This window comes from Selaginella moellendorffii, unplaced genomic scaffold (genome assembly GCF_000143415.4).
Source record: "Selaginella moellendorffii unplaced genomic scaffold, v1.0 SELMOscaffold_66, whole genome shotgun sequence".
NCBI lineage: Eukaryota > Viridiplantae > Streptophyta > Lycopodiopsida > Selaginellales > Selaginellaceae > Selaginella > Selaginella moellendorffii.
Genome location: NW_003314327.1, coordinates 829,113 through 853,567, shown reverse-complemented (window position 1 = coordinate 853,567; position 24,455 = coordinate 829,113). Strand labels below are relative to the sequence as shown.

Below are 24,455 nucleotides of genomic sequence, written 5' to 3'. Positions count from 1 at the left end.
AGGCTATGGTGTGCTTCCACCCCCCTTTCTAGAGGGAAGTAGTTCCACTCCTTTTACTCTTATAGAGTTGCTTAAAATTTTTTCTACAATAGAGTAAAATAATTGAAAATTGTGCCAATAAGATGCATTAGAGACATGACTCTAAATGGTATATATCCACGGCTTTGCAATGGAGCTATTGCCATGAGCAATAAGAGCAAGAAGTGAGAACATAATGCTCTAGATAAGGTAGTATAGTACACAATTTGGTTGATTGTCCATTTGGTTTGTAACATTAACAACTTGCTTGAATGCATGGGATGAATGGGTTTATGAGCCATGAATAGCTCCATTTGGCACATAGCATGGATCATTGCTCCCCATCCGGGGCATAAGGATTGGATATTCATAAAATATTCTATCCTTGTACTTATATTACATGTGGACCAATAGCAGCCAGACACGTGGTATGAGTGAAATCTGCTTATTGTAAAATCCACCCTTTTACAAATTGCACACCATAAACATCTCACAGTCGAGAGATTTTTAGTGCACCTGAATGGCTGAGTCAAATCAATTACTTCAGGCGTCTTCTCGCTACGTGAGGAGCTTGCCGTCGAGTGTCTTGAGGCTCTCGCCAGGGCCCATCTCACAGTGTCGAGCGCCAGCCTCAAGAGATTCACTTTGATGTGGATATGGCTGGACGGCATTTTGAGCTCTTTCGAAATTTTCCTCGACACTCCCCGGCTGACTACCTTCAAGGTTGGCAGGTTCAAACAGGACATCTGCCTCAGTTTCCAATCGGAGAGCCTAGAAGTTCTGACGATGTACGCTCACTGCAAACTCGAAGTTTGACAAGCTCAGGAGCTTGCAAATCAGAGGATACTGGGAGCTGGATGAATTGGTGAGGCTCTTCGAGCTCATGCCCACAATCACAGAGATTACCTTCATGAATCTGGAAAGCAAGCACAAGATGAGCATTTCCCTTCTTCTGGAGCCCTTGGTCAACTTGCGAAGCGTCCATTTCGACGCCAGCTCGTTACAGGTGCGTGAAACACTACACTCGTTATGGTTTTCTATTTTTCTATCCTTTGATCTTCTTCTTGTAGGCACTCCAATGCCAAGGCAATCCACATAGCTTAGGCACTTGATTTCCACCTTTGGTTGAATGTTTATTTTTACCCTGATGGCGACATCTCTTTCTTGGGGGTCTTGTTCAGAGACCAGGGAGCCCGTAAGCTTGTGGTCCATTGCTCTGATATGATCGACACCGTGGAAGACATTCCTGAAAAGTGGCGAAGCGTTCTTTTCGAATTGATGAAGTTCTATCCAGGTTGCATCTCCTTAGATAAAACTCCAAAACTTTTGCACAGCAAGAGGCCTTCTCATTTGTAATCCAGTGGCTACTAACAATCATGAGTTGTTCATCCTTGCTAGTTAGAAGAACATACCTCACGCTCGAAGCTGTCCACTGCTTGAGCGATCCAACCAGCTCTTGCGCTCCCTCAAGTAACCAGTTCCTGGAAGGAGAACATAGAAAAGACTTTAGAGAGAACGAGACATAATTTTCTTTCGTACTGAACTCGTACAACGTGTCAGCCTAAAGAATTTGGCAAACTCGCTTGGCGATTTCCATACACGCGGTCAAGCCCGGCGATTCAATCCCGAATAGATGGATGAGGCCTGGAATGCCATGATGCTTCTTTCCCTGCGACATAAATAGATCCAACGTGAAACCCGGAAAACAAAAACGAAAATTTGATTCACTCACTTGGATCATGAAGTCGAAGCCACTTCCTCCACGGAGCTTGGAACGCACTCCAGAGTAATCTGGAACCAAGCTTTCATCTGGAAGTCCTGGGAAGTATTTCCGAATCTCTGGGTAGAAGCTGCGAGCTCTCGCTGGATCCACACTGTAGTCAAACCTGTGGAACAAAGGTATGAACGAAAGATAAAGAGTGGTCATTTACTCGGTTGTCACGCTTGTCGTCGAAAGGTTTAGCCACTGAACGTCCGGTCCAAATCTTGTGGCACCTCCGAGATCGATAGTCAAGTGTACTCCGAGACCTCCTTCCTCGGGAACCGGGTAGATCAAGTGCGAAAACTGTGCCTTGGAGGATGAAATGGCGAAGTAGTTCCCTTTGGCGAAGTAGTTCTCAGGAATGCTACTGCTGCTCAAGCCTTCGATGTTTCGAGCGATGGCTGTTGCGTGCAAGCCAGCGGAGTTGATCACATAGCTTGCGGAGAGTACCATCTCAGCTGTGCTCACGAGCTCGTCAACCGGTTTGTTTGCAGCGCTGCTTGTCTCGTGGACGACGATGTTCAGTCCTCCGTCGGGTCGAACTGTGCCACCGAGAACAGTGCTGTTGAGCGCGAGTGCTACGCCTTTCTCCTCGGCATCTGCCTGTTTAAGAGAAAAAATCCACAAAGTCGCACCCACAAAGCAAAAACAAAACGAAGAACACAGAAGAGAGGAAAAAAAGAAAGGATTGAGAAAGAAAAACTAGAGTTCACGCATAAGATTCGATGGACAACCAAAGAAGTTTCGAAGCATGCAGAGAAGAACTAAATGTAAAAAGCGAGAGAAAAAACTAGAGGACAAGGTTGTAACTTAATGGCAAACAAGCCGACGAAAAACAAAACGAAGAACATAGAAGAGCATTGAGAAAAGAAAAATAGAGTTCACGCATCACGTAGAACTAAAGAAGAACAAGAGAAGCGAGAAAAAAAGATGGAGTAAGAACATACCTGGAGTGAGAGCATTAAAGAGTGACTATCAACAATTCCCGTGGATGGCGACCACAGCGCTTTCACGCAATTCAGCTCGGGCTCCATCGCCATCGCCTCGGCAGCTGTGATCACCCGCAAATCCTCGGCGCCATTCGCAACACCGGTCTCTTGCAATCGAAGTAGCGTCTTCTCCTGCTGGAGCGAAGTGGCCACGATCAACTTCCCCAATCTTTTGAAAGGAATGGATCGCTCCTGGCAGTAGGCATACATCGCCTTGTTCCCTAGAACGCACAGAGCGGCCTGCCTGACAGTGGCACAGAGCGAGAGATTCGCGGAGCTGGAATTTCAAGCGACAAATCGAGCAAACCTTGAGCGATCCAACGGGATAGTAGATCCCGGCATGGATTACTTGACTGTTCCTGGAGCTGGTGCCTGTCCCTACTGCGGATCCAGCTTCCACAACCACGACATTCTTCCCTGCGATGGCGAGCTGCCGCGCGATCGCCATCCCGACGATGCCCGCGCCGATCACGACGCATTCCACCGCCTCCCTGGGAGCCCGGATCGAACACCATCGTCGCATTTAGGGTTCTAGACTTTCCTCTCTTGGAGGAAATTTTAGGGTTCTTTATGGCTGAGGGGGGAGAGCGCTTCAACGTGCGCAATCCGGCCGTGAAGCGCATCTTGCAGGAGGTGAAGGAGCTCCAGAACAATCCCAACGATGACTACGTGAGCATGCCGCTGGAGGTGAGCGATCGACTTCTTCTTCCAGATTTCCTTCTTGATTTCTTCTCGATCTGTCGCAGGACAACATTTTTGAGTGGCAATTCGCGATCCGGGGTCCGAAAGACACCGAATTCGAGGGCGGAATTTACCATGGCAGGATCCAGCTCCCTCCAGAGTATCCTCTCAAGCCGCCAGAGTTCGTGCTTTTGACGGTGAGTGGCTACTTGTGACGATTGTTTTGGCGATAATCTCTCGATGTCTCTCTCGCTCAGCCCAATGGAAGATTTGAGACCAAAACAAAGATTTGCTTGAGCATATCAGCGCATCATCCAGAGTTTTGGCAGCCTTCTTGGAGTGGTGAGTGAAGCTTTGTCCAGTTCTTTACTTTGCCTTCGATTCGATCGAGTGAGAAGGACTGACGCTTTTCTTTTCTTTTTCTTCGTGTAGTTCGCACTGCTCTGGTAGCTCTCATCGCCTTTATGCCGACAAAGCCAGAAGGAGCTATCGGATCCCTCGACTACACCAAGGAAGAAAGGAGGGCTCTCGCGATCAAGTCCCGCGATGCCGCTCCAAGAGTTAGCACTCCCGAGCGCCAGAAGCTGATCGACGAGGCAAGCATTTACTTATTTTCATCGCCCTCGAAGCGATCAAATCGCCATAACTTCCATGGTTTTCCAGATCCATGTCGAGATGATGAAGAGAGCGCATCCCGTGCCAGACACGAAAGAATCACCGCCGGAAGACGCAGAAAATAATCGTGTAGAAGTGGAAGCTACTCCATCTCCAGCTTCTCGAGATTTAGCTCCGGCTCCAGCTCTAGATCCAGCTCCAGCTCTAGCTCCAGTTCTAGCTCCAGCGCCAGCTCTTATAGCTCCAGCTCCAGCAACGATCAACGCTGTGAATCCACCACCACCACCAGCAGCAGTAGCGGCGATTCCCGCGGCTGGAATTCGAGCGGGGAGATCGGAAGAGCAAGCGGTACAGCAGTCTAGCGATTTCGGCTTGACGGCATTGGCGATTGGGCTGGCGATAGCCATCGTTGGCATCCTCGTGAGGAAGGCCCTCCGGTACTACGGCTATGTGATATAGCAAAATAAAGAACTAGGGTTTAAGAAAGCCCTAGGAGGCGGGCCAAGGAATCTCTTCTTCTCTCTTCCGCCATGGTTCTCACTTCGCGCTCGTCGCGTCGCGTTCTTCTCACCAGCGCTCGCGTGTGCTCTTGCAGGAGACGGTGCTTGTATTCAAGGCGGGCAAAATGCTGATGGAGGGAGTCCAGGTCCGCGCGGATCCAAGGAAGGGCTTGTTTTGCATAGCCAGGGTAAGGATTTGATAAAATTTCGGTGGATTCTCAGCTCGCGCAATCGAAATTCTCAGGACGAGGCCGGGCTTGTGCACGTCCAGTGGCAGGATCGCGTGTCGGGAGCTGTGGAGGACGTAAGCATAGCTCTGTGATTTGGATTTTCTCTCTTTTCTCTCTTCTTTGTGTCTGACATGGACAATGCAATAGGATCAAATCGTCTTCGCGGATGAAGCAATCTTTGAGAAGGTAAGAACTTGATTTTTTATTTTTCTTCACGAGTCTCGATCGTTTAGGTGGTCTTATTAGGCAGTGTGATTTCTATGGTGTAGGTCCAGCAATCCAATGGCCGAGTTTACATCCTAAAGTTCAAGACTGATGATAGAAAGATGTTCTTCTGGCTCCAGGTAGATAGAACTGCTTCTAGATTTTCTTCTACAGCTGTTAAAGCTCTCGTGTCGCATTTTTCTTGCATCCAGGAGCCAAATCCTGCGGGTGACGAGAGGCTGTGCGACGCCGTGAACATCCAAATCAATCAGCCGGGTATGTCGTTTCCTTTGACAGTGACTGCATTGAAGTTCTTTCCTAGTAGTGGAGGAAGCGTCGGTAGAGGAAAGTATCGAGCGTGACATTGTCAAGTAAGTCCTGAGATTCTGTGTTTGCTCTTTCACGTCTGATGATGGTTGTGCCAGCACTGCTGACGATACTGGGAAAGCCACCCCGTCCGGAGGAGGAGCGGTCGAGAACATCAGAAATCCTCCCGTGCAGCTCGCCGAGCTACAACAGATACTGGCAAACCTCGGCCAGAGCCTGAATGGCCACGGTAGAGCAAAACTTAATTCTCTGCTATACTCATGGAGATTTTTCTTTTTTCTTCTTGTAGGGGGGACATCAAGAGCATTCCAAGATCCAGGTGAGTTTTCCTTTCCTATAAACAAATACATTGTTTCGTTCATTCCCTCTTCTGCAGGGCCTAGTCTGACGGACGTTCTTAAACCGGATCATGTCCTCCCGCTGCTTGAAAACTCCCACCAATGGGAGGAGAGACTGTCTCAGTATCTTCCCGAGGTAATGCGATACTTTTGCTGGTCCTTGGTCCCCACGACTGAAGCAACTTGCATTTATCCAAGCAGGGGAAATGGACACCCGAGGCCATCGCGGATTTAATGCAGAGCCCACAGTTTCGTCAGCAGCTTGACATGTTCACTCACGTAAGTAAAAACTTTTTTAACTTCTTTTGCTTGTTTCTCACCAACTTGACAATGATCCAGGCTCTCAGGTCGGGTCAAATGGATTTGCAACAGTTTGGCATTGATCCGAGTCAGTGTGAGTGTGGATTCACTTTCTTACTGTTTGTAGATCTTGAGAAACAAATTTATTGCTTTTCAACAGGTGACTTCACTGTAGCATCGTTTCTAGAAGCGATACAAAACCAGGTGGAAGCTGGGGACCATTCGCAGCGCGACGTGGATGACATGGACGAGTGAGTGATTTGTCACTCTCCGATCCCTCTAGTAGTAATTGAGAAACTGGATTTTGCTGGAGGAAGAGATGGGGACTTGAACATACAAGCCTGGCGTTTTCCTCCCTCCCAGCGTAAGATCACGCGGTTTGTACAAGCATGAGACCAGCTTTCACCTTTAAGAAAGAAAAGAAGGAACTATCAATCTCAAATAACGAGACCTTTTGAATCGATGAATGAAAATCTAGCTCACCTAAAGCAGGCCTGATTTCTCCATTGCCTTTGGTTGTCACTTGGTTCACGAGAACTACCTGTGATTCGTATCGCAAAACTTGTCAAAGACTAGAAAGTATTGCCATACCGCGAGTTCATGATGGTGAGCCAATGCCATGAGCTTCTGAGCCATGCTGTTGAGCAGCCGGGCCCGGAGAGCCAGATCGTGGAAGTCTTGGCGGAAGTGAAATGTGACACTGTCGATGACAAGGAGTTTCACCTAGAAATCGTTTTAAGTAGAAGCGGGAGGAGCAAACGGAGTCTAGTGGTATAGTACCTCCTTGTGTTCTTCCAGGAACTTATTGAGGCTGTTGATGGTGGCGATCTGCTCGGTGGAATCGAAGACGCGGAAGTAGAAAATGTGCGAGAGGAGAGACTCGACGCTTTGATCGGGCGTCACAAGAGCACTTCGTTGAGCCATTTGGAGCACTCTCTCCATCATAAAGCTGCCTTCCGTGTCTGCTCGAGCAAAAAAAAGGATTAGTGTTTTAGAACATACGAAGCTTTCTCTCATTCTTATCACTCGTAAAAAAGAAGAGACAAAACTTCCACACAGTAGCAAAGTTCTCGTTTCCAAGAGATAAGAATTTCCATACGTACCAATGTAGACAGCGTGACCATTGAGACCACCTAGAGATCGAGGGAGTTGGACGTTTATAGCAAGCTGCATCCTGTGAAAAAGAAAAAATTAGAGACTTTAGAAGTGATCTCGCTGTGATCTAGAATGAAAAGCGTGAGTCCATACCCGAGCTGCGTTTTTCCAATCCCCGGAGCACCACCTGGAGAAGAAGGATCGTGATTTTCTCGTCTCTATACACTCTTCTCCTTACAAATTTCCGTCAGCTCCTTGGAGGCGACTCCACCGCCGAAAACTCGATCCAAACCACTGCAGCCAGTTCCAATCCGGCTCCGGGATCGATCAAACGACATCAAATCCCAAGCAGTCTTTGCTCCTGAGTGGAAAAAGAGGGAGAGAAAAAAAAGAACGAGAGGCTCATTCCAGGGACTCCAATCGAATTCTCTTACCAGCAATAGGCGCTGGAGTAGCTCCGATTCGCCGCAGAACAGAGAGCGCCTCATCGGAAGAGATCGATGCGTCTGGAAATGGAAATACATTCTCAAGCATGGCTGCATTTTCTCACAAGAAACACACCTCGTGCGAGATCCAGAGGCGATGCGCCGTGGAGATCCGCGATGGAAGAATAGCCGCAAGCAAGGAGCTTGGATCGGAGATATGGCGGTAGGCCGAGCCGCGCAATGCTGCCACCGTCGTCCATACTTCTTTAGGGCAAAAGAAGCAAATGCCCTAAAAACAGTATGAGGGAGATGGAGCTCATGGGCGCCAAGGCCACCGAGGAAGAATCCAGAGTGGAGATGATCGATAGTGGCGGTGGCCAAGATCACAAGGCCAGCGATCCCGCGAATGGCGTCGCCGAGGGGAAAGCCGTGGAAGAAGAGGATGATAGCGGCAGCAGCAGGGCAGACGAAGCGCCTCTCCTCCAATCCGCGGCGAATGGAGCGGCGGAGGCGGCTGCGGCGCCGCCAGAATCGGCAGTGGCAGCGGCGGCGAGCAAGATCGAGAGCTTGGAGGAGATGGAGTCGAAATATGCGGCCTATGTGAGGGACGACTGCTATGGCGCCCTCGGCCGCGGCGCATTGCCCTGGGGCGAGAGGGCGAAGCTGGCTGCTGCGCTCCTCACCATCGTTCCTCTCCGATTCGTGCTGCTCTTCCTGGTCTTGCTCATCTACTACGTAATCTGCCGGATTTTCACGCTGTTTAGATCGCCATCGGACGAGGAGGGTCAGGAGAACTACGAGTATCTGCGGGGCTTCCGGCGCTGGATCATCGCGTCCTCGGGGAGGTTCTTCGCGCGGGTGATGCTCTTCGTGCTGGGATTCTATTGGATCAAGGTGAAAGAATCGCCCTCCTCGGCAGCGTCCTTGCAGCAAGGGGCAGCGCAAGTTGGTCCGGATGGATACGAGCACATAGCTGTAAGATCTAAGTTTATGGTAATTCTTTCTTTGATGATCCAAGTTCTCTTGCCAGGCGGAAGATACACCAGGAGCGATCGTTTCAAATCATGTATCCTATTTGGACATCCTCTACCACATGTCTGCTTCGTTCCCGAGCTTCGTTGCTAAGGTGAATTCTTCTTTCGTAGCAAAAGAAATCATCTATAGTAGTACTTTGCCTGGTTAACGCAATTTTTCTTCCATCCGGCTCGAAGAAATCAGTGGCCAAGTTACCTCTGGTCGGCTTGATAAGGTAGAACGATCTTTCTTCACACAAACGTGATGTCCTTTTGTCTAATTGGCGTTGTTTGGCTGCGCAGCAAGTGTTTGGGATGCGTTTACGTCCAGAGAGAATCAAAGACATCGGATACCAAAGGAGTCTCTGGTGAGTGAAGCAAAGAAGATTCGAAGCAAGCTTTTGATTTCCTTTTCTTTCGTTTTCCAGGAATCGTCAGCGAGAGGCTTCGAGCTGCTCACAGCGATCCAGGAGCTCAGATCATGCTTCTCTTTCCAGGTAACACAAGAGTTTTTCCGGCGCACAGCAAATTTGACTTTGCAGAAGGGACAACCACTAATGGAAAGCACCTCCTTCCGTTCAAGACGGGTGCGTTTCTAAGCCAGACGCCAGTCTTGCCCGTTGTGCTCAGATACCCGTACACTCGTTTCAGTCCGGCCTGGGAATCCATATCCGGGGTAAGCTGTTCCTTTCGATTATCCTTTCTGACTTTTTTCACCTTTTTCCAGGTACGCCACATTCTCTTGTTACTATGCCAGCCAATCAACTTCCTCGAGGTTACGAGATTGCCAGTTTACAGTCCATCAGACAAAGAGAAGGCAGATCCAAAGCTCTACGCAAGCAGTGTACGAACTTTGATGGCAACTGCAGAGGTCAAGCTTGTGAAATCATGGGTTTGTCATGTTAGCTTGACAAGTATTTTCATGTTGTTCGTTGCGGCAGAAGCTTACAATCTCAGACATTGGACTGCAAGAAAAGCGGATCTATCTCAACGCGATCCGGAGCAAAACGACTGCTTGAAGAGAGAAAGAGAGAGGGGAGAGCATTTACAATGGAGCAAATTTTGAGCGGCCCGTGCACATTGTCACATGCTACCACGCAGACAAAACTTTGGTCGCCTCCACCGGCTAGGTACTCACTGGAACATTTTAGAGTAGGCCTTGCGTTCCTGATCCCGTCTCGCTAGTATCTGTAATACCACTAGGTAAGCGATCCAGCAACAACGTTTCGTTACCTTGTTCTTAGCTGTTGTGAGCTCTTTCCGGATACCAGCTGCTCAGTCAAACAACGATTGGTTTCTAGAAGTGGAAGAAGAACGAGCAAAGATCGAACTTACCATCGTTGGGCTGGATCTCTTGAGCTTTGCTCAGGCTTGCCACTGCTGCTTCCAGGTCGTTTAAAGCCAGGTACGCCTACAGAGAATAGGAAGAGCTTAGAAAAAGCAGAAAAATACAGTGAGAATCACCTGGCCTTGTCGAAACAGTGCCTTCACATTGGGCTCTCCATTGTTCATGGCGTACTCCGTGTCTACCAGAGCACCCCGAGCATCGCCAACTCTAAGTTTGCAGGCCTGAAGCACCAAAAGAGTGAGACCAAGCAGGAAGATGAGAGAAAGATAGAGACTTACAGCGCTATTGGTGAGAACCAAGGACTTAATCCTCCGCAGATTGTTACTCTTCTCTGCCAAAAACAACGTTTTTTCGAAACCAACGAAACAAGAGCGAGACAAACCTTCGTCTATCTCTTCCTTTTCCCAGCAAACGTCCAAATATCTCAAGGCTTTTCTGTACTTGCGAAGCGCCATCTTATAGTCGCCACGCTACGAAGAAAAACATAACGTTCCAAAGCTCTATAGAATGCGAACGAACAAAAGGAAAGAAAAGAATCACACCTTGAAGCAATCGTTTCCCAGGCTCTTGACGGTCTCCACGGCCGACACCCACCAGGCCGACTCCTCTGGCTGCTCGGGCAAGTCCGCTGGCCAGTCCGGGAATATATCACCGTCCTTCCAGAAGAGCGACACTCCATCGTCGGCTCCCTCCGGAAGCTCTCCACACTCGGTCACCACCAGGGGATTCACGGGCCGGTCCTTGTCGTCCGTGATAGCGTGCTCCATGCTGCGAATCACGCCCATTCCCTTGAGAACTTTGCCAAACACGACGTGCTTGCCGTCGAGATGTGAGGCTCGAGCGGTGGTGATGAAGAACTGGGAGCCGTTGGTGTTGGGCCCCGAGTTGGCCATGGACAGCAGCCCCTTGCGCTCGTGCTTCACTTTGAAGTTCTCGTCGTCGAACTTGAGGCCGTAGATGGATTCGCCGCCGGTGCCGTCGCCAGCGGTGAAGTCGCCGCCTTGGATCATGAAGCCTTTGATGACGCGGTGAAAAGCCACGCCCTGTTTGCAAGAGAGAAGCCAATGAGAAAGCGAAAAAGTCAGTGAGTCAGTGAGATGCTGGAAGAAAAGGAGATGACTTTTCTAGATGATCTCACACAGGCATGAAGAAAAACTTCACACAGAGATAAAATTCTCGCAATGAAAATGCAGAGAAGTCAGTGAGAAAGTGAAGAAAAGGAAGGATTTTTCATCGAGAAGAAACAGATACCTTGTAATGGAGCGGATATCCGGAAGAACCGACGCCTTTCTCGCCAGTGCACAGCGCCCGGAAATTCTCGGCGGTGCGCGGAACAATATCCGCGAAGAGCTCCACGACGATCCGGCCCTCGAGCTCGCCTCCAATGCTGATGTCCATGTAGCACCGAGGATTCGGCGCCATTGCTACCACGCTCTTACTCACCCTGTTCGTTGGAACCCTAAACCCTACGAGGAAGAAAGAGAGAATCAGTAGATTCGCGTGTCGGCGCGTACTGGGGATGGGATTCGAACCCTCGACCTCGGACCCACAAACCATCTGCCGTCCGGTGGTAAATATTATTCCGAATCTTACACGTGGCACGTTTGTATTCGTGAAAGCGCTAGCTTGGCTGGCCAGGGGTCCATTTTCCCACCTGCAATGCAGTAGATGGTAAGTCACACGATGCGAGGAGCGAAGAAGGGCGCTCTAGAAAAATTCTAGTCCAGGGCTTGGGAGAGCTAGGGTTCTAGCGATTGGGCAGGGGATGAATCGAGGTATGGCGGCCTCCTCCTGCATTGCGCTCCTTGGGGTGCTAGTGGCGCTGGGATTCGCGGGATTGGCCGCGGCCAAGGGGGGGGGCAATGTAGAGCTCGCCGCCAAGCCCAAGAACAAGACGGTGGCCGAGATCTTCACCAGTGATCTCTTCGATTTGATGTTCAATCACAGGAATGAGCCGCAGACGCACGCGCAGGGATTCTATGACCACTACTCATTCATCACGGCCGCCAAAACCATGGAGAAAGAGGGGTTTGGGGTCACTGGCGGCGAGACGGTCCAGAAGAGGGAGATTGCGGCATTTCTAGCTCATGTGGCCCATGAGACGACTTGTAAGTTCTTAGATCTGCTGGAGCTCCAGGGAAGAACAAGCGATTTCTTAGATCTCTTTTAGAGAAGAGTTTAAAATTTCTCTCGTGGCTAATGCTTTGCTTTGCGAAAATTTCAGGTGGCTATTCGGCAGCTAAAGGGGGACCTTACGCGTGGGGGCTTTGCTACAAGGAAGAACTTAGTCCACCAAAGATCTACTGCGAGGATAGTTTCCTCTATCCTTGCTCCAAAGGTGTCAGCTACCATGGACGAGGAGCTCTCCCACTCTACTGGTAAGTTCTTCGATCCAAAACCGGGATTTTTCTTATTCCTTGTGTTTTGCCAGGAACTACAACTATGGACCCGCTGCAAAGTACCTCAAGCTCGACCTCATGAATCACCCAGAGATGGTTAGCGAGAACGCGACAGTGGCGTTCCAGGCGGCGATCTTCAAGTGGATCACTCCCGTCAAGCCCAAGCAGCCATCTCCACACGAGGTGATGGTCAACAAGTGGAAGCCATCCAGGAACGACACTCTGTCGTTCAGGAGCCCCGGATTTGGAATGACGATCAACATCATGGCTGGAGACGACGAGTGTGGCCACGGCAGCGATCCAAAGATGGAGGACCGGATCGCCCACTACAACTATTTCCTCAACATCATTGACAAGGACGTGGATCCGGGCCTCAACCTCGACTGTGGATCGCAGGGAGTTCTCAATCCTCCCAACCCGGTCCAGTGAGCACACACACACAGGTGGATTGCGGTACGCTCGATCGGAAGTTCCTCTCGATCGAAAAACCAAGCTTTAGTAGTACTGGGAGGAATGAATAACGAGAGAAGACTCTCGCTACCATGCTACTGCTGCGACGAGAATTTTATAAGATAGCTCTACAGGAGGAACAGGCAAGCAGGTTTGTAGAGGTATGTGGTTGTACTGCTTGCTACACCGGATTGAATTCTTTGTCAAATCATGTGTGTATTAAAGGTATAGGATTTTAAAAAGCGTCAAATAAAGTTGGACCACCATTTTCACTAAATTATCAACTTTTTACGTATAAATTATCACTTTGTCATCTTTAAACTCTTATCAGACAACATCCAATAAACCAGATACCAGGCAGAATAGAGCACACTGGGACTCAGTTTGATTTTTCTTTACAAGGTTTCCCTTACTTTTTTGGCACTAAGTGGTTAGTAGCGACAGCACTCTCCACTCTCAACAGGGTACAAAGACAACTGGTACTCCAGCCGCCATTTTCGCCCCTCATGTCAACCGAAAATTATTAACATATATATCATTTTTATTTTACTCAGCCCTCTTTCAGTGAAACTACACTCTGGTGAAAACAACCGAACAGAGGTTTAGTTACCCTAGTGACTTGCATTTTCACTAGCATTTGGCTAGTTATTTACCCCACAAACTTATCCAAAGATTTCGTAACTGGATGTCCACGTCTTACATAGGTACAAATTTTATTGAAATATGGAGTCCATCCACATTTAGGAGTAGTGCAAAAGAGTTTAGGGTTTATGGATTCTCATGTCGCAGCGGCAGGATTCACGCGCAGGTACAGGAAGCTCTCGTTGCAGGATCGAGTGGAGACGCTTCTTGCCGATTCGAGCGAGGCCAAGCCGCAGGTCGATGAGATCTGGAAGAGTGTGCTTGGCGCTGCAACAACAGATCAGGAAGCGAATCCGGATGACGAGGAGCTGAGCTTTTGGATGGTTTACGCAGAGGCTTGGGAGGATGTTGCTGCAGCGCTTCTTCCGTTGATATGCATGAGGTGTATAAGATTCCTGAGGGCGTTGAGGCGAGCAGGAGGCTGCTGAAGCAGCTGCAGATGGAGGAAGGGCGGTCGAACGAGCTGAAGATGAGATTCATTCCTGAGCTGAGGAGCTTCAAAGGAGGCCCCTCGGCGGCGCAGTGGGCGAGGTTCAAGAGTGCGAGTGTGCTCTTCTGTGAGGATCCAGAGATGGAGCACCTTCAACAGGAGGGTGCCCTGTACAAGCAGGCTGCACTTTACAGGAAATTCTTGCAGCTGCAACTAGAGCGAACAAACAACAACGCTTGATCAATCAACCATTTGAGCTTCAAACGCGCGGTTCATACTACTGTTTTCAATGTATTTAGTGGCCTAGCTGCTTTTTTGGTTTGCTTAAGCAAACCTATAGGAATGGTAGTGAATATACCTAGAATATGCTTGGATATTCTAGGATATTCTACAATCTAACGGTTGGTATTCATTTAGATTAATCTGGTATTTATAATTTATAAACATGTTTATAATTTATAAACTTTCTTAAACCCTTTCTAGTATATTCTTTTTTATTTTATCATCTAATGGTTGATATGCAATAAGATTAATCTTGTGTTTATAAATTACAAACATGCTTATAATTATAAACTTTATCTGATCAATTAGATTAATAAGTAATAATGAAACTACCATTACGCAAACCAAGTGTTGCTACATGCAACGCATAGCAATTTATTTAATCTTCGAGGAGTTTGGGAATATCCCTTGACAAAACGTTAAACAGGTAAAATGACTAGGTAAACGGTTTAACCACTGATTAAAAAAAGGCATATACAAATCACTAGGTTCAGATTTGGCATGGCCAGCCTTGAATATGACAAACAAAAATACTTCTTGGAAGGGATAACCAACCGAGGTTAGCAATTATCGAGGATAATCTCGAGTGGCAATCTGCACAAGATAAACCCTAAACATTTATATTTTTCATAGGAAATTAGGGATTTCAATAAGGATTATCCTCGAAATTGCTAACGGAAATGGTTAACCGCCTTATCTATTGGGAGTGGCAGAGCGATCAACCCTTCTTTTGCGCGGCGTTGAGGCAAAGATCCGATGGCGGAGGCGGAGATGGCACTGCGGCGATCTTCTGGGCGGTGTTGGGTGGTGGAGGCAAAGATCCAATGGTGGAGGCAAAGATCCGATGGTGGAGGCGGAGATGGCATTGAGCGGCAATGGCGATCAAACCCTGATCCTGGCTAGCGCCCTAAAGATCTGCAGCACCCGATTGTCCCCGCGCCCTAAGGCCGGCACCTTGGCGACGGCCGATCAAAGCCGTCAGCTCTCGTTCATAAACCATGTGTAAAATTATGCATCTCATAAACTAACTATTAGTTTATGAGCCAGTGTATAATTACATGATTTGGAACAACTGACACGACCAACAGTGGGATAAGGAGCACGTGGGGCAATCCTGTTGAAGTTCAACATTAACTCAGCCACATGGCTGAATGGATGCATGCCATGTGGCATCATCAAACTTTATTTCACAATTCGTTCAATTCAGAAAAGCTTAGTTTCCGTTTTTCTCTCAACAGGTTATGGGCCTTGCACGCTAGTATGCCCTAAATCCCTTCATTTCTGGAAGTTCAGATTTCACAGGCTCCAGTTTATTTAAGAAATGGGGGAGTGGCTATGTTAAGATCCACGCGTACGGTAAACGAGGTTCAGAAGTTTCGACTGTTTAATAACAGGTCAGGAAAACGTCGGCCCAGCTAGTACACAGATCTTCTTTCCCGAAGCAATGCATTCCTGAAGCTATATTTTTAAACAGGTGCAGCTGTGACGTATGGCCATATACATGTGATATGTTTGACAAGTATGATTACGAAGAGTTGTTGAGTTTATGGACAGGCACCTCAGGTTTGGGAAGTTGAAGGCTGGTGAAGGTGGTCGTGATTCCATTTATCCGGATCGGATCAGGTGAGCATCTCACATTTTGTTTAGCATGTGGTTTGAAGTGTTGTAGTTGCAAACGTAAATGATTGACGAAATTAAATCACGAATCTATATATATTAACTGGATGTCGACCGACGATTGGAGAGGACTATATTGCATGAAGAAGACGAGATGATAACGCATTGCCGACATATATGAGCTAGCTACCAAATTGCTTTTCTGAAACCAAGAAAGTTTCCCAAAAACAGGTCAACTTCCAAATTATAAGATATTAACATAGTTTTACAGAAAACAAAATTGAATCTAAAATTTAATTTCTATTTTAATAACATCCATTAACGCACAATATACTTTGTTCATGGCGAATGTTACCGTGCTCTGGTCGTTGTCGGGGATTTTGTCGCTACAGCAGACTAGACAGAACACAATTTGATAGCAGCAATAAAAACCTTTCCAGTAGGCTGCAAAATGCATACTAAGATCAGCCATGTAACTCAACACAAATGTGGGTGTTTGAAGCTCACCTGTTGTTATCAGAGCCTGAAACGCAACCAAGCAACCATCAAGAACAAATCCTTCAGGTGTACATTGCCGTTACTTTGAAGTTCCTGCGGAACCGATGAAAACTTAATAGTACCAGTGTCAAACTTTGTGAGAATGAAAACAACCTGATAAAAAACATTTGTGAGGATGGCAAAATAGTTACTCTCGGCAATGGATAGGTTTTGGCTGTTCAAAGCTTTGTCCAGTAACTGCCCGCAAATGAAGGCTCCTGGCTGCCTGATGTTTTGATCCGGTATAAAACTACAAAAACGAGGAAGAGGTTTTGATATACATAAGTTGGTAATATAACTTCAAAATCACATACCCGCATGCTGTAATGCAGACCTCCGAGATGCACCATTCTGACAAAGCCGAGAGAATTCCCCATTTCACATATTAGAGATGGAAAAATTGAATCCGTCGTCGCTAAGCCTGCCCAGTTTTCTGATGTGTTAATTCAGCTTCTTAGCTCTCGCCACGGGGTAGCCACAATCAGATCTCTTCTTGTTTCTCTGTTTCCTATAGAAGCATCATCAATCCAAAGAAAGAGCTGTTTTCACTTGTGCAAAAGGAGCAAAGATTTAAACTGCCCAAAGACCCCAATAATCAAATCTAGCCGCAGTTTCTCAGATCCAGGTTCAAATTTCAAATTTAACTGTGCGATTTGTAAAAATTCACAAACCGCTGCATAATTGGGCTCCCGGAGCACCTTAGTACTACTGATATTGCAATTCTTAATATTTGTAAAGAAAGAAATTGATGGACAAGAGAATGCAGGATTTAAGTGATAACAAACACAAATATAATTTCTTATTATGCAACTTATTTGTGACTCTGGTTATCCAACCCTGTCACTTGAAGTGCTGCATGCAGTTTTAGTAGTATTCAGGTACAGGGGCCAACGACACGACTCGTTCCACCTCGTATTGGTTCCCCTACGGCAAAAAACTTGGTTTGAGAAGTATTACTCACGGTGACGCTTATCGTCTCAAATGACCAGATGCCTGCATTAGCAATGCTAATGCGGGCGAGAGTAAGCTTAGCAGCACATATGACATGACATTCACGCCCTGTGAATGTGAAGGTATTGACTTGGTTACTCTCAAAGTCATCCCCTGGACCATCGAGATCAGAGAAATCCAAGACAGATTCATCTGAAGAAAACAAGCGGAGATCCACCCTTTCATCCGTGCCTGTAGTTCCTGTTCTGATCTTGATGGTATAGGTGCAAGTCTGTAAAAACAGTTTAAAATGAAACTTATGACATTTTGAAGAATTCTTACACTCTGAGAAAGAGTGCGTTGGACTCCTCCGAACAAGATCATCACCACAGCCATCACCACACTAAAAGAAACCATCTTTGCCATTGTAGTTTCAGACACTCATTAATGACTTTTAAATACCAGGCTAAAAAAATCGTATCTTCAAAATTAATCTTTCAAGTTTGGTAATTGGTGGATCACATTTTTCAACTTGAAAACCGTGGCAATGTTGAAAATCGTACACCAATAAACCAAACCACAAATAATTGTTCTAAAAAGACTACGAATTAAGTACATAAATACGAAGAGATTTAAAATGTGAAGTCCAAGTCAAATTGAATAAAGTATTCGATTGTGTAGTTGGTTTTCACCCATGTGATGACAGACATCAGTCTAACACACCCATGAAGCCATAGAAGCATCATCAATTATCTACAGTGCCAAAGAAAGAGTTGTTTTCAGTTGTGCAAAATGAGTTGAAGATTTAAACTGTGCCTTCGATCTCCATTAAGATACTTGTTAGCCTCTTCATGGCCTGAAAACAAAACGGTTAGTGAATTTCACAGATTTGTTCACAAACCGTTTGCATATTCTGAGCTTCTTCTTTGGAAAGCAAAGCCAGCTTCTGACTCCAAACTTGCAAACCGTTCATCCCGCTTCCAATGCTGTCCATATCCAACCCATCCTGAAGACGTGTTCGCTCGGCCAGAAAATGAACTCTCGCAGATTGAAACCAATGCAACGAATTGAACTGTTTGTCCTGATCAAGCACCTGCTTAACACAAGCAGCAAATCATAAGTGAGTCTTACAATCAACAACGTTATGAACCTTGAGAATGTAGGCGATTCCAAGAGCAAAACCGTCTTCTGTAGACATGGCATTAACAGCATCTCGCCCGCGCTTATGAAGCTTTTCTTTCGACTGATGCATTGCGTCTGCTGCATTTATCGTCAAAGCAGGAACCATCAAGAAGAAATCCTTCAGGTGTACATTGCCGTTACTCTGAAGTTCCTGCGGAACCGATGAAAACTTAATAGTACCATTGTCAAACTTTGTGAGAATGAAAACAACCTGATAAAAAACATTTGTGAGGATGGCGAAATAGCTACTCTCGTCAACGGATAGCTTTTGGCTGTTCAAAGCTTTTTCTAGTAGCTGCCCGGCCTGAACTGCTAAAGAAGGCAAATGAAGGCTCCTGGCTGCCTCCTCAAAATTCTGTTTGATGTTTTGATCCGGTATAGAACTATAAAAACCCGGAAGAGGTTTTGATATACATAAGTTGGTTTTATAACTTCAAAATCACATACCCGCATGCTGTAGTGCAGTAATGCAGACCTCCGAGACTCACCATTCTAACAAAGCCGAGAGAATTCCCCATTTCAGATATTAGAGAGCGAAATTGATCAAGAAAACTCAGTTTTTTTATGTCTTTATTCAGCTTCTCAGCTCTTGCCATGGGGTAGCCATAGTCAGGTCTTATCTTGTGTTCCTATTAAAACCATTAGTCAAGAAAAAAAAACGTCAAAACTCGGCAAACCTTGTAAAATCGTTGTTCCTTTACCAAACGAGATTTGATGTGATCATCAAACAGAAACTGATAAAAGACAACAAATTTCTGAGCCAGATATTGATATGCGAAATTGACTGTGGCATTCATTATTCCCGTGCCGTGTGTACGTATCGAGTTTGCAACATGTTTCACGTTGACGGTTCAAGTGCTTCCGACTCCGAGCATTTGAAGGTTTTTCCACAAAGATCTACACATATGATCAACAGAAACAGTCACAGTGAATGTTGTATAATGCACCTGAGTGTTGAGGTTGTAAGTGTAGCAAGCTACAAAGATGTGAATGTTACGCATAATCTCCAGAATATCCACCCCTTGTTCTAAAGTCTGTCCAGGAAGATGTATGGCATCTAGATGAAGTCCGTATTTCTGTTCCACAAGATTTTTCATTTGATTGTAAGTCTGGAATCGAAAACAAACGCCACAGTGTAAATTTTCCAAGAAATTGCAAACGAAGAAGACGCCTGAAGTAATTGATTTGACTCAGCCATTCAGGCGCACTAAAAATCTCTCTGACTGTGAGGGTGGATAGTACAACAGTAGATTTCACTCATACCACGTGTCTGGCTGCTATTAGTCCACATGTAATATGAGTGTAAAAAAAACAGAAGTATAAAATATTTTATGAATATCCAATCCTTATGCCCCAGATGGGGCATCATGCCCATAGCAATGATCGATGCTATGTGCTATTCATGGCCCATAAACCCATTCAACCCATGCATTCAAGCAAGTTGTTAATGTTGAAAACCAAATGGACAATCAACCAAATTGCATACCGCTCCGCCCTCCATTTTCACTAAATTATCAACTTTTTACGTAAAAATGGTCTTTAATGGTGTAAACTAAAAGAAGCAGAGCCGTTGGATGTGAACATACAAAAAATAGATCAATGGTCGTGTTTTTGAGCTGGAATTTTGCTTAGAGCCCAGATGAGCAGCACGCCAACCATTGCTCCAGCGCAGTGTGCTACGTGATTCACACTCGACGCAGCTTGCAGCATTTGAGTCTCTTCCACCACCTTTTTCCCAGGAACTCGAATTCTCTTGTCAGCGCAAATGGAGTTATGTTCTTACCTTGTTCACAACAAATTGTCCCAAGACCAACACCTCGAGCAGCTTTCTCCAATCCCAGCTCAGCTATGGAAAGAGTGAAAGATAAAAAATCTTGAAACAATTGTCCCGGAGAGAAAACCAACCTTGACAAGAACGCTGATCGCGAACAATCCAAACACCGCTCCAGAGGCTCCGATCGACACAACGTTTCCAGGGAGGAGCAGCCAGGAGAGAAGATTTGCTCCAACCCCGGTCACAATGTAAGACGCCCACAGCCCAAATCCCCCCTCTTCTTCCTCCACGAGCTTGCCAAACATGTAGAGGAAGAAGAGATTGCTGGAAATGTGGCCCCAGTTTCCATGGCAGAAGGTCGCGGTGATGAATTGGTACCAGCGTGGGGAATTGTGATAGAGGTAGAGCAGCTTCATACCTGGTACCTAGATCCATCAAGAGCAATGCCATGGAAATCCCGGAATCGCGAGCGCGCAACTCACCTCCAGCCAGTGATCCAGCGCGTAGACGCCGAGATTTGCGAGGAGGAGGAGGTAGAGAGCATTCCCTGGCTTCCTGCGCTTCTCCCCCTTCTCCTCTCCCTCCTCAATATAATTGGAATATTTCGACGCCCGGGCACGCAAGGAGGAGCGATCGCCGCGAAGCGCCATCCAGCGATTCAGTAGCAGCAGCCTACTCGATCGAGGAGCGATCGACAACGCCGGCGCCGGCGCTCTGAGAGCTAGAATCGTCATCGCCATTGTCATCCGCGCCTAGGGCATCTCGCCAGAATTTAGGGTTTATGAGCTCTTCCTCAAGAACAGGGATGGCGGCGTCGAGGCGCCCGCCCGTGGACGAGCTCCGATCCACGGGCTTCAAGCACAATGCGAGGATGGGCATGGCGCTGGCACCGTGCGCGGCTCTGATGCTCGGGATGGGCGGCAAGCCGGTGTCGGCCACGCTCACGGTAGGACTCATGATCTCCTACATTCTAGATTCTCTCCTCCTCAAGCGCGCGGCCTTCTTCGGGGTCTGGGGGTCGCTGTTCGCGGCCGGGATCGCGTTTTTCGTCACAGGGATCAACCTCTCCAGCTCCAGCTGGGCTCTCCAGGGATTGGGACTGCTCGTGCTCATGGAGCTCATCTTTCTCATTGGCGTCTGGGCATCGCTCCAATTCCGCTGGCTGCAGCTCGAGAATCCCTCGGTGGTGATCGCGCTGGAGAGATTGCTCTTCGCGACCACACCGATCGTCGCCGGCGCGTGCCAGACGTGGGGAATTGTGGCGGCGGCGGGGGTGGAGCACGCCGCGTTCTATCTCATGGCCGTCCAGTTCGTCCTCTACTGGCTCTTCTCGCTGCCTAGGACGTCCTCGTTTAAGTCCAAGCCCGAGAAGAGCTATGGCGGACAGATCCCCGAAGAGTCCCTACTCATCGGGCCTCTGGAAGGATGTCTCCACACTTTGATGCTACTGTTTCTCCCACTGGCGCTCCATCTCGGGATCCACCACCGCCGGCTTGGATCCGCCAACGCCATCGCCGAGCTCGTCCTCCTCTTCTTCGTGCCTTTGCTCTTCCAGCTCTACGCATCCACGAAAGGAGCTCTGTGGTGGCTGGCCAAAGATCACAGGCAACTCGACCACTTTCGCCTCGTCAATGGCGCGATCGCTCTGGTGGCGGTGATCCTCAGTCTCGAGGTCCGGGTGGTGTTCTTCGCGTTCCACCAGTACATCCAGATCCCGCCACCTTTCAACTATCTGCTCGTCACGCTCGGCCTCTTGGGAGGAGCTGCCGCTGTTGGATTGTTCCTCCTCGGCCGCGTTGGAAACGCTCCTCTCACCGCTCTCCTCCTCGTCGCCGCGCTCTCGTCCTCGCTCGTCCTTGGCATGCCACTCAAGGTTCGTGCTTCTAGAGCTCCAGCTCTCGGGAAAATCGTTTCTTGGGTGCTCAAAGATTTTTGCTGCAGTTTCTCCCAGCTCCGATCATCTCCGCCGCGTTCCTGGGCCACTACCTCGCGTCCAGAAACCTTGGATCGTATTTTCTCTTCGCGGTTTCGGCAAGCGTTTCAGTCACCTGGTTTGTGTTCCACAACTACTGGTCACTGAGCATCTGGGTTGGAGGAAGCGAAATCAAGTCGATTTGCAAGCTTCTCATTGCCAGCGCGAGCATTGCCTTGGCAGTTCCAGGGCTGAGCACTCTTCCCGGCAAGGCTCGCTACCTCACCGACATTTCTTTGATCGGGCATGCCGCGCTGGTTTGCAACCTCGAGAACAAGCTCTACAACTACCCCGGGATCTACTATGGCTACACGGACGACGTTATTTATCCAAGCTATGCGGTGGTGCTCTCCACCACCTTTGGATTGCTAGTCACTCGAAGATTGGCTGCTAACAATTTTGTCACATCTCTCGGAGCTTGGGTGATCTATTGCCTCTACGCTTCCAAGCTTGGGATGCTGCTGTTATCTTCCAGAACTGTGCTGTGGTCCTCGGTGGTGTTGCTTCTGGCCGTCTCGCCACCCGTTCTTCTCTACAAGTAAGTTTGTTCTTTCGAGGGAGAAGTTTGTTCGTTGGAGGTAGAAAGCTAAAGTTTTCGCTCTTTCCTTCACAGACAAAAAGGAAAAACTGGAAGTCGGATGAAACCATGGCAAGGAATCGCTCACGCAGTCGTTATTCTCGCGGCTGTATTCTGGTGCCAGTCGACAATCATCGAGGCTCTCGAGTGGTCTTTCGGTCGACGTCCCTCGGACAGTGTTATTCTCGGTTCCATGATACTCTTGGCGGGTTTTGCCAGCGCCCCGATCGTAGTCCAGCATTTCAACCACTTGCAGGTACTTTTCAAAACTCTGTTTTCACAGCTTCTCTTCTCTAAGAATCACATTTTTACGCTGCAGGCAGCGAGAAGATCACTCGTCCTGGTCCTGGCAACCGGCCTGCTGTTCATGCTCTTGCAGCCGCCTCTCCCGTGGTCCTTTTCGAGGCGAACGTTTTACGTGAGGGAGATCGACTATTCTGACGACGAGGCGATCTATGGCGGAATAGCAGCAGTGCCGACTTGGTCGACATGGCTCCTCCTCGCCACGGCGATCACGACCCTGGCGGCGCTGTCCTCGGCTCTCCCGGTCCAGCACTTCGTCACACTTCGCTTCTTCTACGCGATCGGCGTGGGTGCCAACCTGGGGATCTACATCGCGGCGCGCTACTTCCCTGAGCTCGTGATCATCGGCGTCCTCCTGGTAGTGGCGATGGTGTCGGCCTCGCTCTTCCTCGTCTTCGTGCTGCTACCATCGGCCTCCAGCCCCCGCTTCGTGCCGTGGCTGTTTGGACTCCTCGTCTCGCTGCTTCCGGTCATGTATCTCCTCGAAGGCCAGCTCCGGGGAGGATGGGATCAAACAGGTGGCGATGGCGACGAGAAGCTCGTCTCGATACTGGCTCTCCGAGGAGCACGCAGCTCGCTGCTGGGTCTCTACGCCGCAATCTTCATGCTCATCGCGCTGGTGATCAAGCTCCAGCTCGCTTCGATCCTCCGAGAAAAGGGAGGAGTCCACACCGGAGGAGGAGGAGCTGGATTCGTGCCAAAGCACCGGCTTTTACAGCAGCAGCGAGCTTCTCACATGAGCCCTCTCACTGTGAAGAAGCTCTCGGCGGAGGGGGCGTGGATGCCAGCGGTGGGGAACATCGCCACCATCGGGAGCTTCCTCCTGTGCATCGTCCTCAACCGGCACCTCACCGGCGGATCCGATCGAGCGGTGCTGTTCCTGGCGCCGATCCTCCTGCTGCTCAACCAGGATACTAATCTCGTCACCGGATTCGGCGATCGGCAGCGCTACCTCCCGCTGTGCGCCGCGGTGTCGATCTACCTCGCCATCTCCTCGGCGATCAAGGTGTGGGGCGAGGTGTGGCACGGGCACGAGAGCTCGTCGTGGGGGATGGAGATGGGCGGGGCGGGGGTGATCTACGCGGCCAAGAACACGGTGCTGCTGGCGATGGCGATCCCCAGTCACGCGGTGTTCAATCTCTTCCTGTGGAACCAGGCGCGGGCGTCGGACATGGCGCTGCTGGTGACGAGTCCGCTCAACGCGCCCGCTATCGTGGCGGCGGACGTGGGCAGCATCCGGGGGCTGGCGCTGCTGGGCGTGATCTACGCGCTCCTCCAGTTCATGATCTCGCGCCGGATTAGGATCGCTGGAATGAAGTACATTTGAATTGATGGATCGCGGCAAAGAGAAAGAGCGCTAGGGTTTGGTGGTGACTGGCTGGCTCGATCGATCGAGAAGATCTGGGAGAATGCGCGCATTTAATCGATTGCTCGGATAGAATGGTAATCGCACAAAGAGAAGAGAAAATGGTGGGAAAATGTGGTCCGTTCGAGCAGAGCTATCTCGCTAGGGTT

General features: G+C 48.5%; 10 protein-coding genes across 11 annotated transcripts; 5 read left to right on the top strand and 5 right to left on the bottom strand.

The window, feature by feature from the left end:
- Positions 1 to 1,523: 1,523 nt before the first annotated feature.
- LOC9649690 (L-2-hydroxyglutarate dehydrogenase, mitochondrial) lies at positions 1,524 to 3,303 on the bottom strand. Its single transcript, XM_024659074.1, has 5 exons — positions 3,077 to 3,303; positions 2,728 to 3,009; positions 1,950 to 2,383; positions 1,751 to 1,904; positions 1,524 to 1,687 (listed from the first exon to the last, which is right to left on the bottom strand). The coding sequence occupies exons 1-5, from the start codon at positions 3,290 to 3,292 to the stop codon at positions 1,580 to 1,582; spliced, it is 1,194 nt and encodes a 397-aa protein (XP_024514842.1). The 5' UTR covers positions 3,293 to 3,303; the 3' UTR covers positions 1,524 to 1,579.
- A 22-nt stretch (positions 3,304 to 3,325) lies between these two features.
- On the top strand, positions 3,326 to 4,591 carry LOC9649689 (ubiquitin-conjugating enzyme E2 32). Its single transcript, XM_002985265.2, has 5 exons — positions 3,326 to 3,456; positions 3,516 to 3,647; positions 3,708 to 3,792; positions 3,883 to 4,046; positions 4,114 to 4,591. Exons 1-5 carry the CDS (start codon positions 3,340 to 3,342, stop codon positions 4,522 to 4,524), a joined length of 909 nt encoding a protein of 302 aa, XP_002985311.1. The 5' UTR covers positions 3,326 to 3,339; the 3' UTR covers positions 4,525 to 4,591.
- LOC9649688 (26S proteasome regulatory subunit RPN13) lies at positions 4,535 to 6,470 on the top strand. 2 transcript variants are annotated; one of them, XM_024659078.1, is made up of 13 exons: positions 4,535 to 4,598; positions 4,661 to 4,753; positions 4,810 to 4,869; positions 4,943 to 4,981; positions 5,065 to 5,139; positions 5,212 to 5,275; positions 5,325 to 5,370; positions 5,425 to 5,555; positions 5,616 to 5,645; positions 5,703 to 5,800; positions 5,866 to 5,943; positions 6,004 to 6,058; positions 6,125 to 6,470. In XM_024659078.1, the coding sequence occupies exons 1-13, from the start codon at positions 4,596 to 4,598 to the stop codon at positions 6,217 to 6,219; spliced, it is 867 nt and encodes a 288-aa protein (XP_024514846.1). In that variant the 5' UTR covers positions 4,535 to 4,595; the 3' UTR covers positions 6,220 to 6,470. The 2 variants fall into 2 exon arrangements, with proteins under 2 accessions (XP_024514846.1, XP_024514845.1); XM_024659077.1 differs by having other exon boundaries at positions 5,322 to 5,370.
- On the bottom strand, positions 6,091 to 7,755 carry LOC112340524 (DNA repair protein RAD51 homolog 3-like). Its single transcript, XM_024659076.1, has 9 exons — positions 7,621 to 7,755; positions 7,494 to 7,565; positions 7,298 to 7,420; positions 7,213 to 7,246; positions 7,068 to 7,138; positions 6,745 to 6,926; positions 6,556 to 6,687; positions 6,448 to 6,505; positions 6,091 to 6,370 (listed from the first exon to the last, which is right to left on the bottom strand). The coding sequence occupies exons 1-9, from the start codon at positions 7,742 to 7,744 to the stop codon at positions 6,228 to 6,230; spliced, it is 939 nt and encodes a 312-aa protein (XP_024514844.1). The 5' UTR covers positions 7,745 to 7,755; the 3' UTR covers positions 6,091 to 6,227.
- Positions 7,756 to 7,764: 9 nt separating this feature from the next.
- Positions 7,765 to 9,740, top strand: LOC9649324 (lysophospholipid acyltransferase LPEAT1). The gene is made up of 8 exons (XM_024659073.1): positions 7,765 to 8,459; positions 8,515 to 8,610; positions 8,696 to 8,733; positions 8,801 to 8,865; positions 8,926 to 8,994; positions 9,040 to 9,173; positions 9,225 to 9,368; positions 9,439 to 9,740. Exons 1-8 carry the CDS (start codon positions 7,785 to 7,787, stop codon positions 9,514 to 9,516), a joined length of 1,299 nt encoding a protein of 432 aa, XP_024514841.1. The 5' UTR covers positions 7,765 to 7,784; the 3' UTR covers positions 9,517 to 9,740.
- LOC9649687 (peptidyl-prolyl cis-trans isomerase CYP40) lies at positions 9,387 to 11,291 on the bottom strand. Its single transcript, XM_002985150.2, has 8 exons — positions 11,097 to 11,291; positions 10,388 to 10,888; positions 10,228 to 10,315; positions 10,124 to 10,176; positions 9,962 to 10,066; positions 9,833 to 9,908; positions 9,731 to 9,768; positions 9,387 to 9,685 (listed from the first exon to the last, which is right to left on the bottom strand). Exons 1-8 carry the CDS (start codon positions 11,265 to 11,267, stop codon positions 9,632 to 9,634), a joined length of 1,086 nt encoding a protein of 361 aa, XP_002985196.1. The 5' UTR covers positions 11,268 to 11,291; the 3' UTR covers positions 9,387 to 9,631.
- Positions 11,292 to 11,499: 208 nt separating this feature from the next.
- Positions 11,500 to 12,971, top strand: LOC9649686 (chitinase-like protein 1). Its single transcript, XM_002985262.2, has 3 exons — positions 11,500 to 11,953; positions 12,070 to 12,223; positions 12,277 to 12,971. Exons 1-3 carry the CDS (start codon positions 11,611 to 11,613, stop codon positions 12,671 to 12,673), a joined length of 894 nt encoding a protein of 297 aa, XP_002985308.2. The 5' UTR covers positions 11,500 to 11,610; the 3' UTR covers positions 12,674 to 12,971.
- Positions 12,972 to 16,970: 3,999 nt separating this feature from the next.
- On the bottom strand, positions 16,971 to 17,590 carry LOC112340555. Its single transcript, XM_024659191.1, has 2 exons — positions 17,475 to 17,590; positions 16,971 to 17,424 (listed from the first exon to the last, which is right to left on the bottom strand). Exons 1-2 carry the CDS (start codon positions 17,556 to 17,558, stop codon positions 17,077 to 17,079), a joined length of 432 nt encoding a protein of 143 aa, XP_024514959.1. The 5' UTR covers positions 17,559 to 17,590; the 3' UTR covers positions 16,971 to 17,076.
- A 2,243-nt stretch (positions 17,591 to 19,833) lies between these two features.
- Positions 19,834 to 20,840, bottom strand: LOC9649685 (rhomboid-like protein 11, chloroplastic). The gene is made up of 4 exons (XM_002985147.2): positions 20,571 to 20,840; positions 20,220 to 20,513; positions 20,098 to 20,160; positions 19,834 to 20,042 (listed from the first exon to the last, which is right to left on the bottom strand). Exons 1-4 carry the CDS (start codon positions 20,832 to 20,834, stop codon positions 19,911 to 19,913), a joined length of 753 nt encoding a protein of 250 aa, XP_002985193.2. The 5' UTR covers positions 20,835 to 20,840; the 3' UTR covers positions 19,834 to 19,910.
- Positions 20,841 to 20,865: 25 nt separating this feature from the next.
- On the top strand, positions 20,866 to 24,408 carry LOC9649684. Its single transcript, XM_002985260.2, has 4 exons — positions 20,866 to 21,961; positions 22,030 to 22,598; positions 22,674 to 22,893; positions 22,957 to 24,408. Exons 1-4 carry the CDS (start codon positions 20,870 to 20,872, stop codon positions 24,265 to 24,267), a joined length of 3,192 nt encoding a protein of 1,063 aa, XP_002985306.2. The 5' UTR covers positions 20,866 to 20,869; the 3' UTR covers positions 24,268 to 24,408.
- The last annotated feature ends 47 nt before the right edge of the window (positions 24,409 to 24,455 follow it).

Coding starts and splice junctions, on each gene's coding strand:
- LOC9649690 (XM_024659074.1), bottom strand. CDS start 3,292: ATGCGACGATGGTGTTCGATCCGGGCTCCCAGGGAGGCGGTGGAATGC. Junction 3,010..3,076: donor ATCCCGTTGGATCGCTCAAG/GTTTGCTCGATT, acceptor ACTGTCAGGCAG/GCCGCTCTGTGCGTTCTAGG. Junction 1,905..1,949: donor ACGACAAGCGTGACAACCGA/GTAAATGACCAC, acceptor TTTGTTCCACAG/GTTTGACTACAGTGTGGATC.
- LOC9649689 (XM_002985265.2), top strand. CDS start 3,340: ATGGCTGAGGGGGGAGAGCGCTTCAACGTGCGCAATCCGGCCGTGAAG. Junction 3,457..3,515: donor ACGTGAGCATGCCGCTGGAG/GTGAGCGATCGA, acceptor GATCTGTCGCAG/GACAACATTTTTGAGTGGCA. Junction 3,793..3,882: donor TTGGCAGCCTTCTTGGAGTG/GTGAGTGAAGCT, acceptor TTCTTCGTGTAG/TTCGCACTGCTCTGGTAGCT.
- LOC9649688 (XM_024659077.1), top strand. Junction 4,982..5,064: donor ATGAAGCAATCTTTGAGAAG/GTAAGAACTTGA, acceptor TCTATGGTGTAG/GTCCAGCAATCCAATGGCCG. Junction 5,556..5,615: donor CCAGAGCCTGAATGGCCACG/GTAGAGCAAAAC, acceptor TTCTTCTTGTAG/GGGGGACATCAAGAGCATTC.
- LOC112340524 (XM_024659076.1), bottom strand. CDS start 7,744: ATGGACGACGGTGGCAGCATTGCGCGGCTCGGCCTACCGCCATATCTC. Junction 7,421..7,493: donor TACTCCAGCGCCTATTGCTG/GTAAGAGAATTC, acceptor TTTTCCACTCAG/GAGCAAAGACTGCTTGGGAT. Junction 7,139..7,212: donor ATTGGAAAAACGCAGCTCGG/GTATGGACTCAC, acceptor TCTTTTTCACAG/GATGCAGCTTGCTATAAACG.
- LOC9649324 (XM_024659073.1), top strand. CDS start 7,785: ATGAGGGAGATGGAGCTCATGGGCGCCAAGGCCACCGAGGAAGAATCC. Junction 8,611..8,695: donor TCCCGAGCTTCGTTGCTAAG/GTGAATTCTTCT, acceptor TCCGGCTCGAAG/AAATCAGTGGCCAAGTTACC. Junction 9,174..9,224: donor CCTGGGAATCCATATCCGGG/GTAAGCTGTTCC, acceptor ACCTTTTTCCAG/GTACGCCACATTCTCTTGTT.
- LOC9649687 (XM_002985150.2), bottom strand. CDS start 11,267: ATGGCGCCGAATCCTCGGTGCTACATGGACATCAGCATTGGAGGCGAG. Junction 9,909..9,961: donor CACTGTTTCGACAAGGCCAG/GTGATTCTCACT, acceptor TATTCTCTGTAG/GCGTACCTGGCTTTAAACGA. Junction 9,769..9,832: donor AGAGATCCAGCCCAACGATG/GTAAGTTCGATC, acceptor TTGACTGAGCAG/CTGGTATCCGGAAAGAGCTC.
- LOC9649686 (XM_002985262.2), top strand. CDS start 11,611: ATGAATCGAGGTATGGCGGCCTCCTCCTGCATTGCGCTCCTTGGGGTG. Junction 11,954..12,069: donor TGTGGCCCATGAGACGACTT/GTAAGTTCTTAG, acceptor CGAAAATTTCAG/GTGGCTATTCGGCAGCTAAA. Junction 12,224..12,276: donor GGAGCTCTCCCACTCTACTG/GTAAGTTCTTCG, acceptor GTGTTTTGCCAG/GAACTACAACTATGGACCCG.
- LOC112340555 (XM_024659191.1), bottom strand. CDS start 17,558: ATGGCAAAGATGGTTTCTTTTAGTGTGGTGATGGCTGTGGTGATGATC. Junction 17,425..17,474: donor AACGCACTCTTTCTCAGAGT/GTAAGAATTCTT, acceptor CTGTTTTTACAG/ACTTGCACCTATACCATCAA.
- LOC9649685 (XM_002985147.2), bottom strand. CDS start 20,834: ATGACAATGGCGATGACGATTCTAGCTCTCAGAGCGCCGGCGCCGGCG. Junction 20,161..20,219: donor CGATCAGCGTTCTTGTCAAG/GTTGGTTTTCTC, acceptor CTCTTTCCATAG/CTGAGCTGGGATTGGAGAAA. Junction 20,043..20,097: donor GACAATTTGTTGTGAACAAG/GTAAGAACATAA, acceptor CCTGGGAAAAAG/GTGGTGGAAGAGACTCAAAT.
- LOC9649684 (XM_002985260.2), top strand. CDS start 20,870: ATGAGCTCTTCCTCAAGAACAGGGATGGCGGCGTCGAGGCGCCCGCCC. Junction 22,599..22,673: donor CCACCCGTTCTTCTCTACAA/GTAAGTTTGTTC, acceptor TTTCCTTCACAG/ACAAAAAGGAAAAACTGGAA. Junction 22,894..22,956: donor AGCATTTCAACCACTTGCAG/GTACTTTTCAAA, acceptor TTTACGCTGCAG/GCAGCGAGAAGATCACTCGT.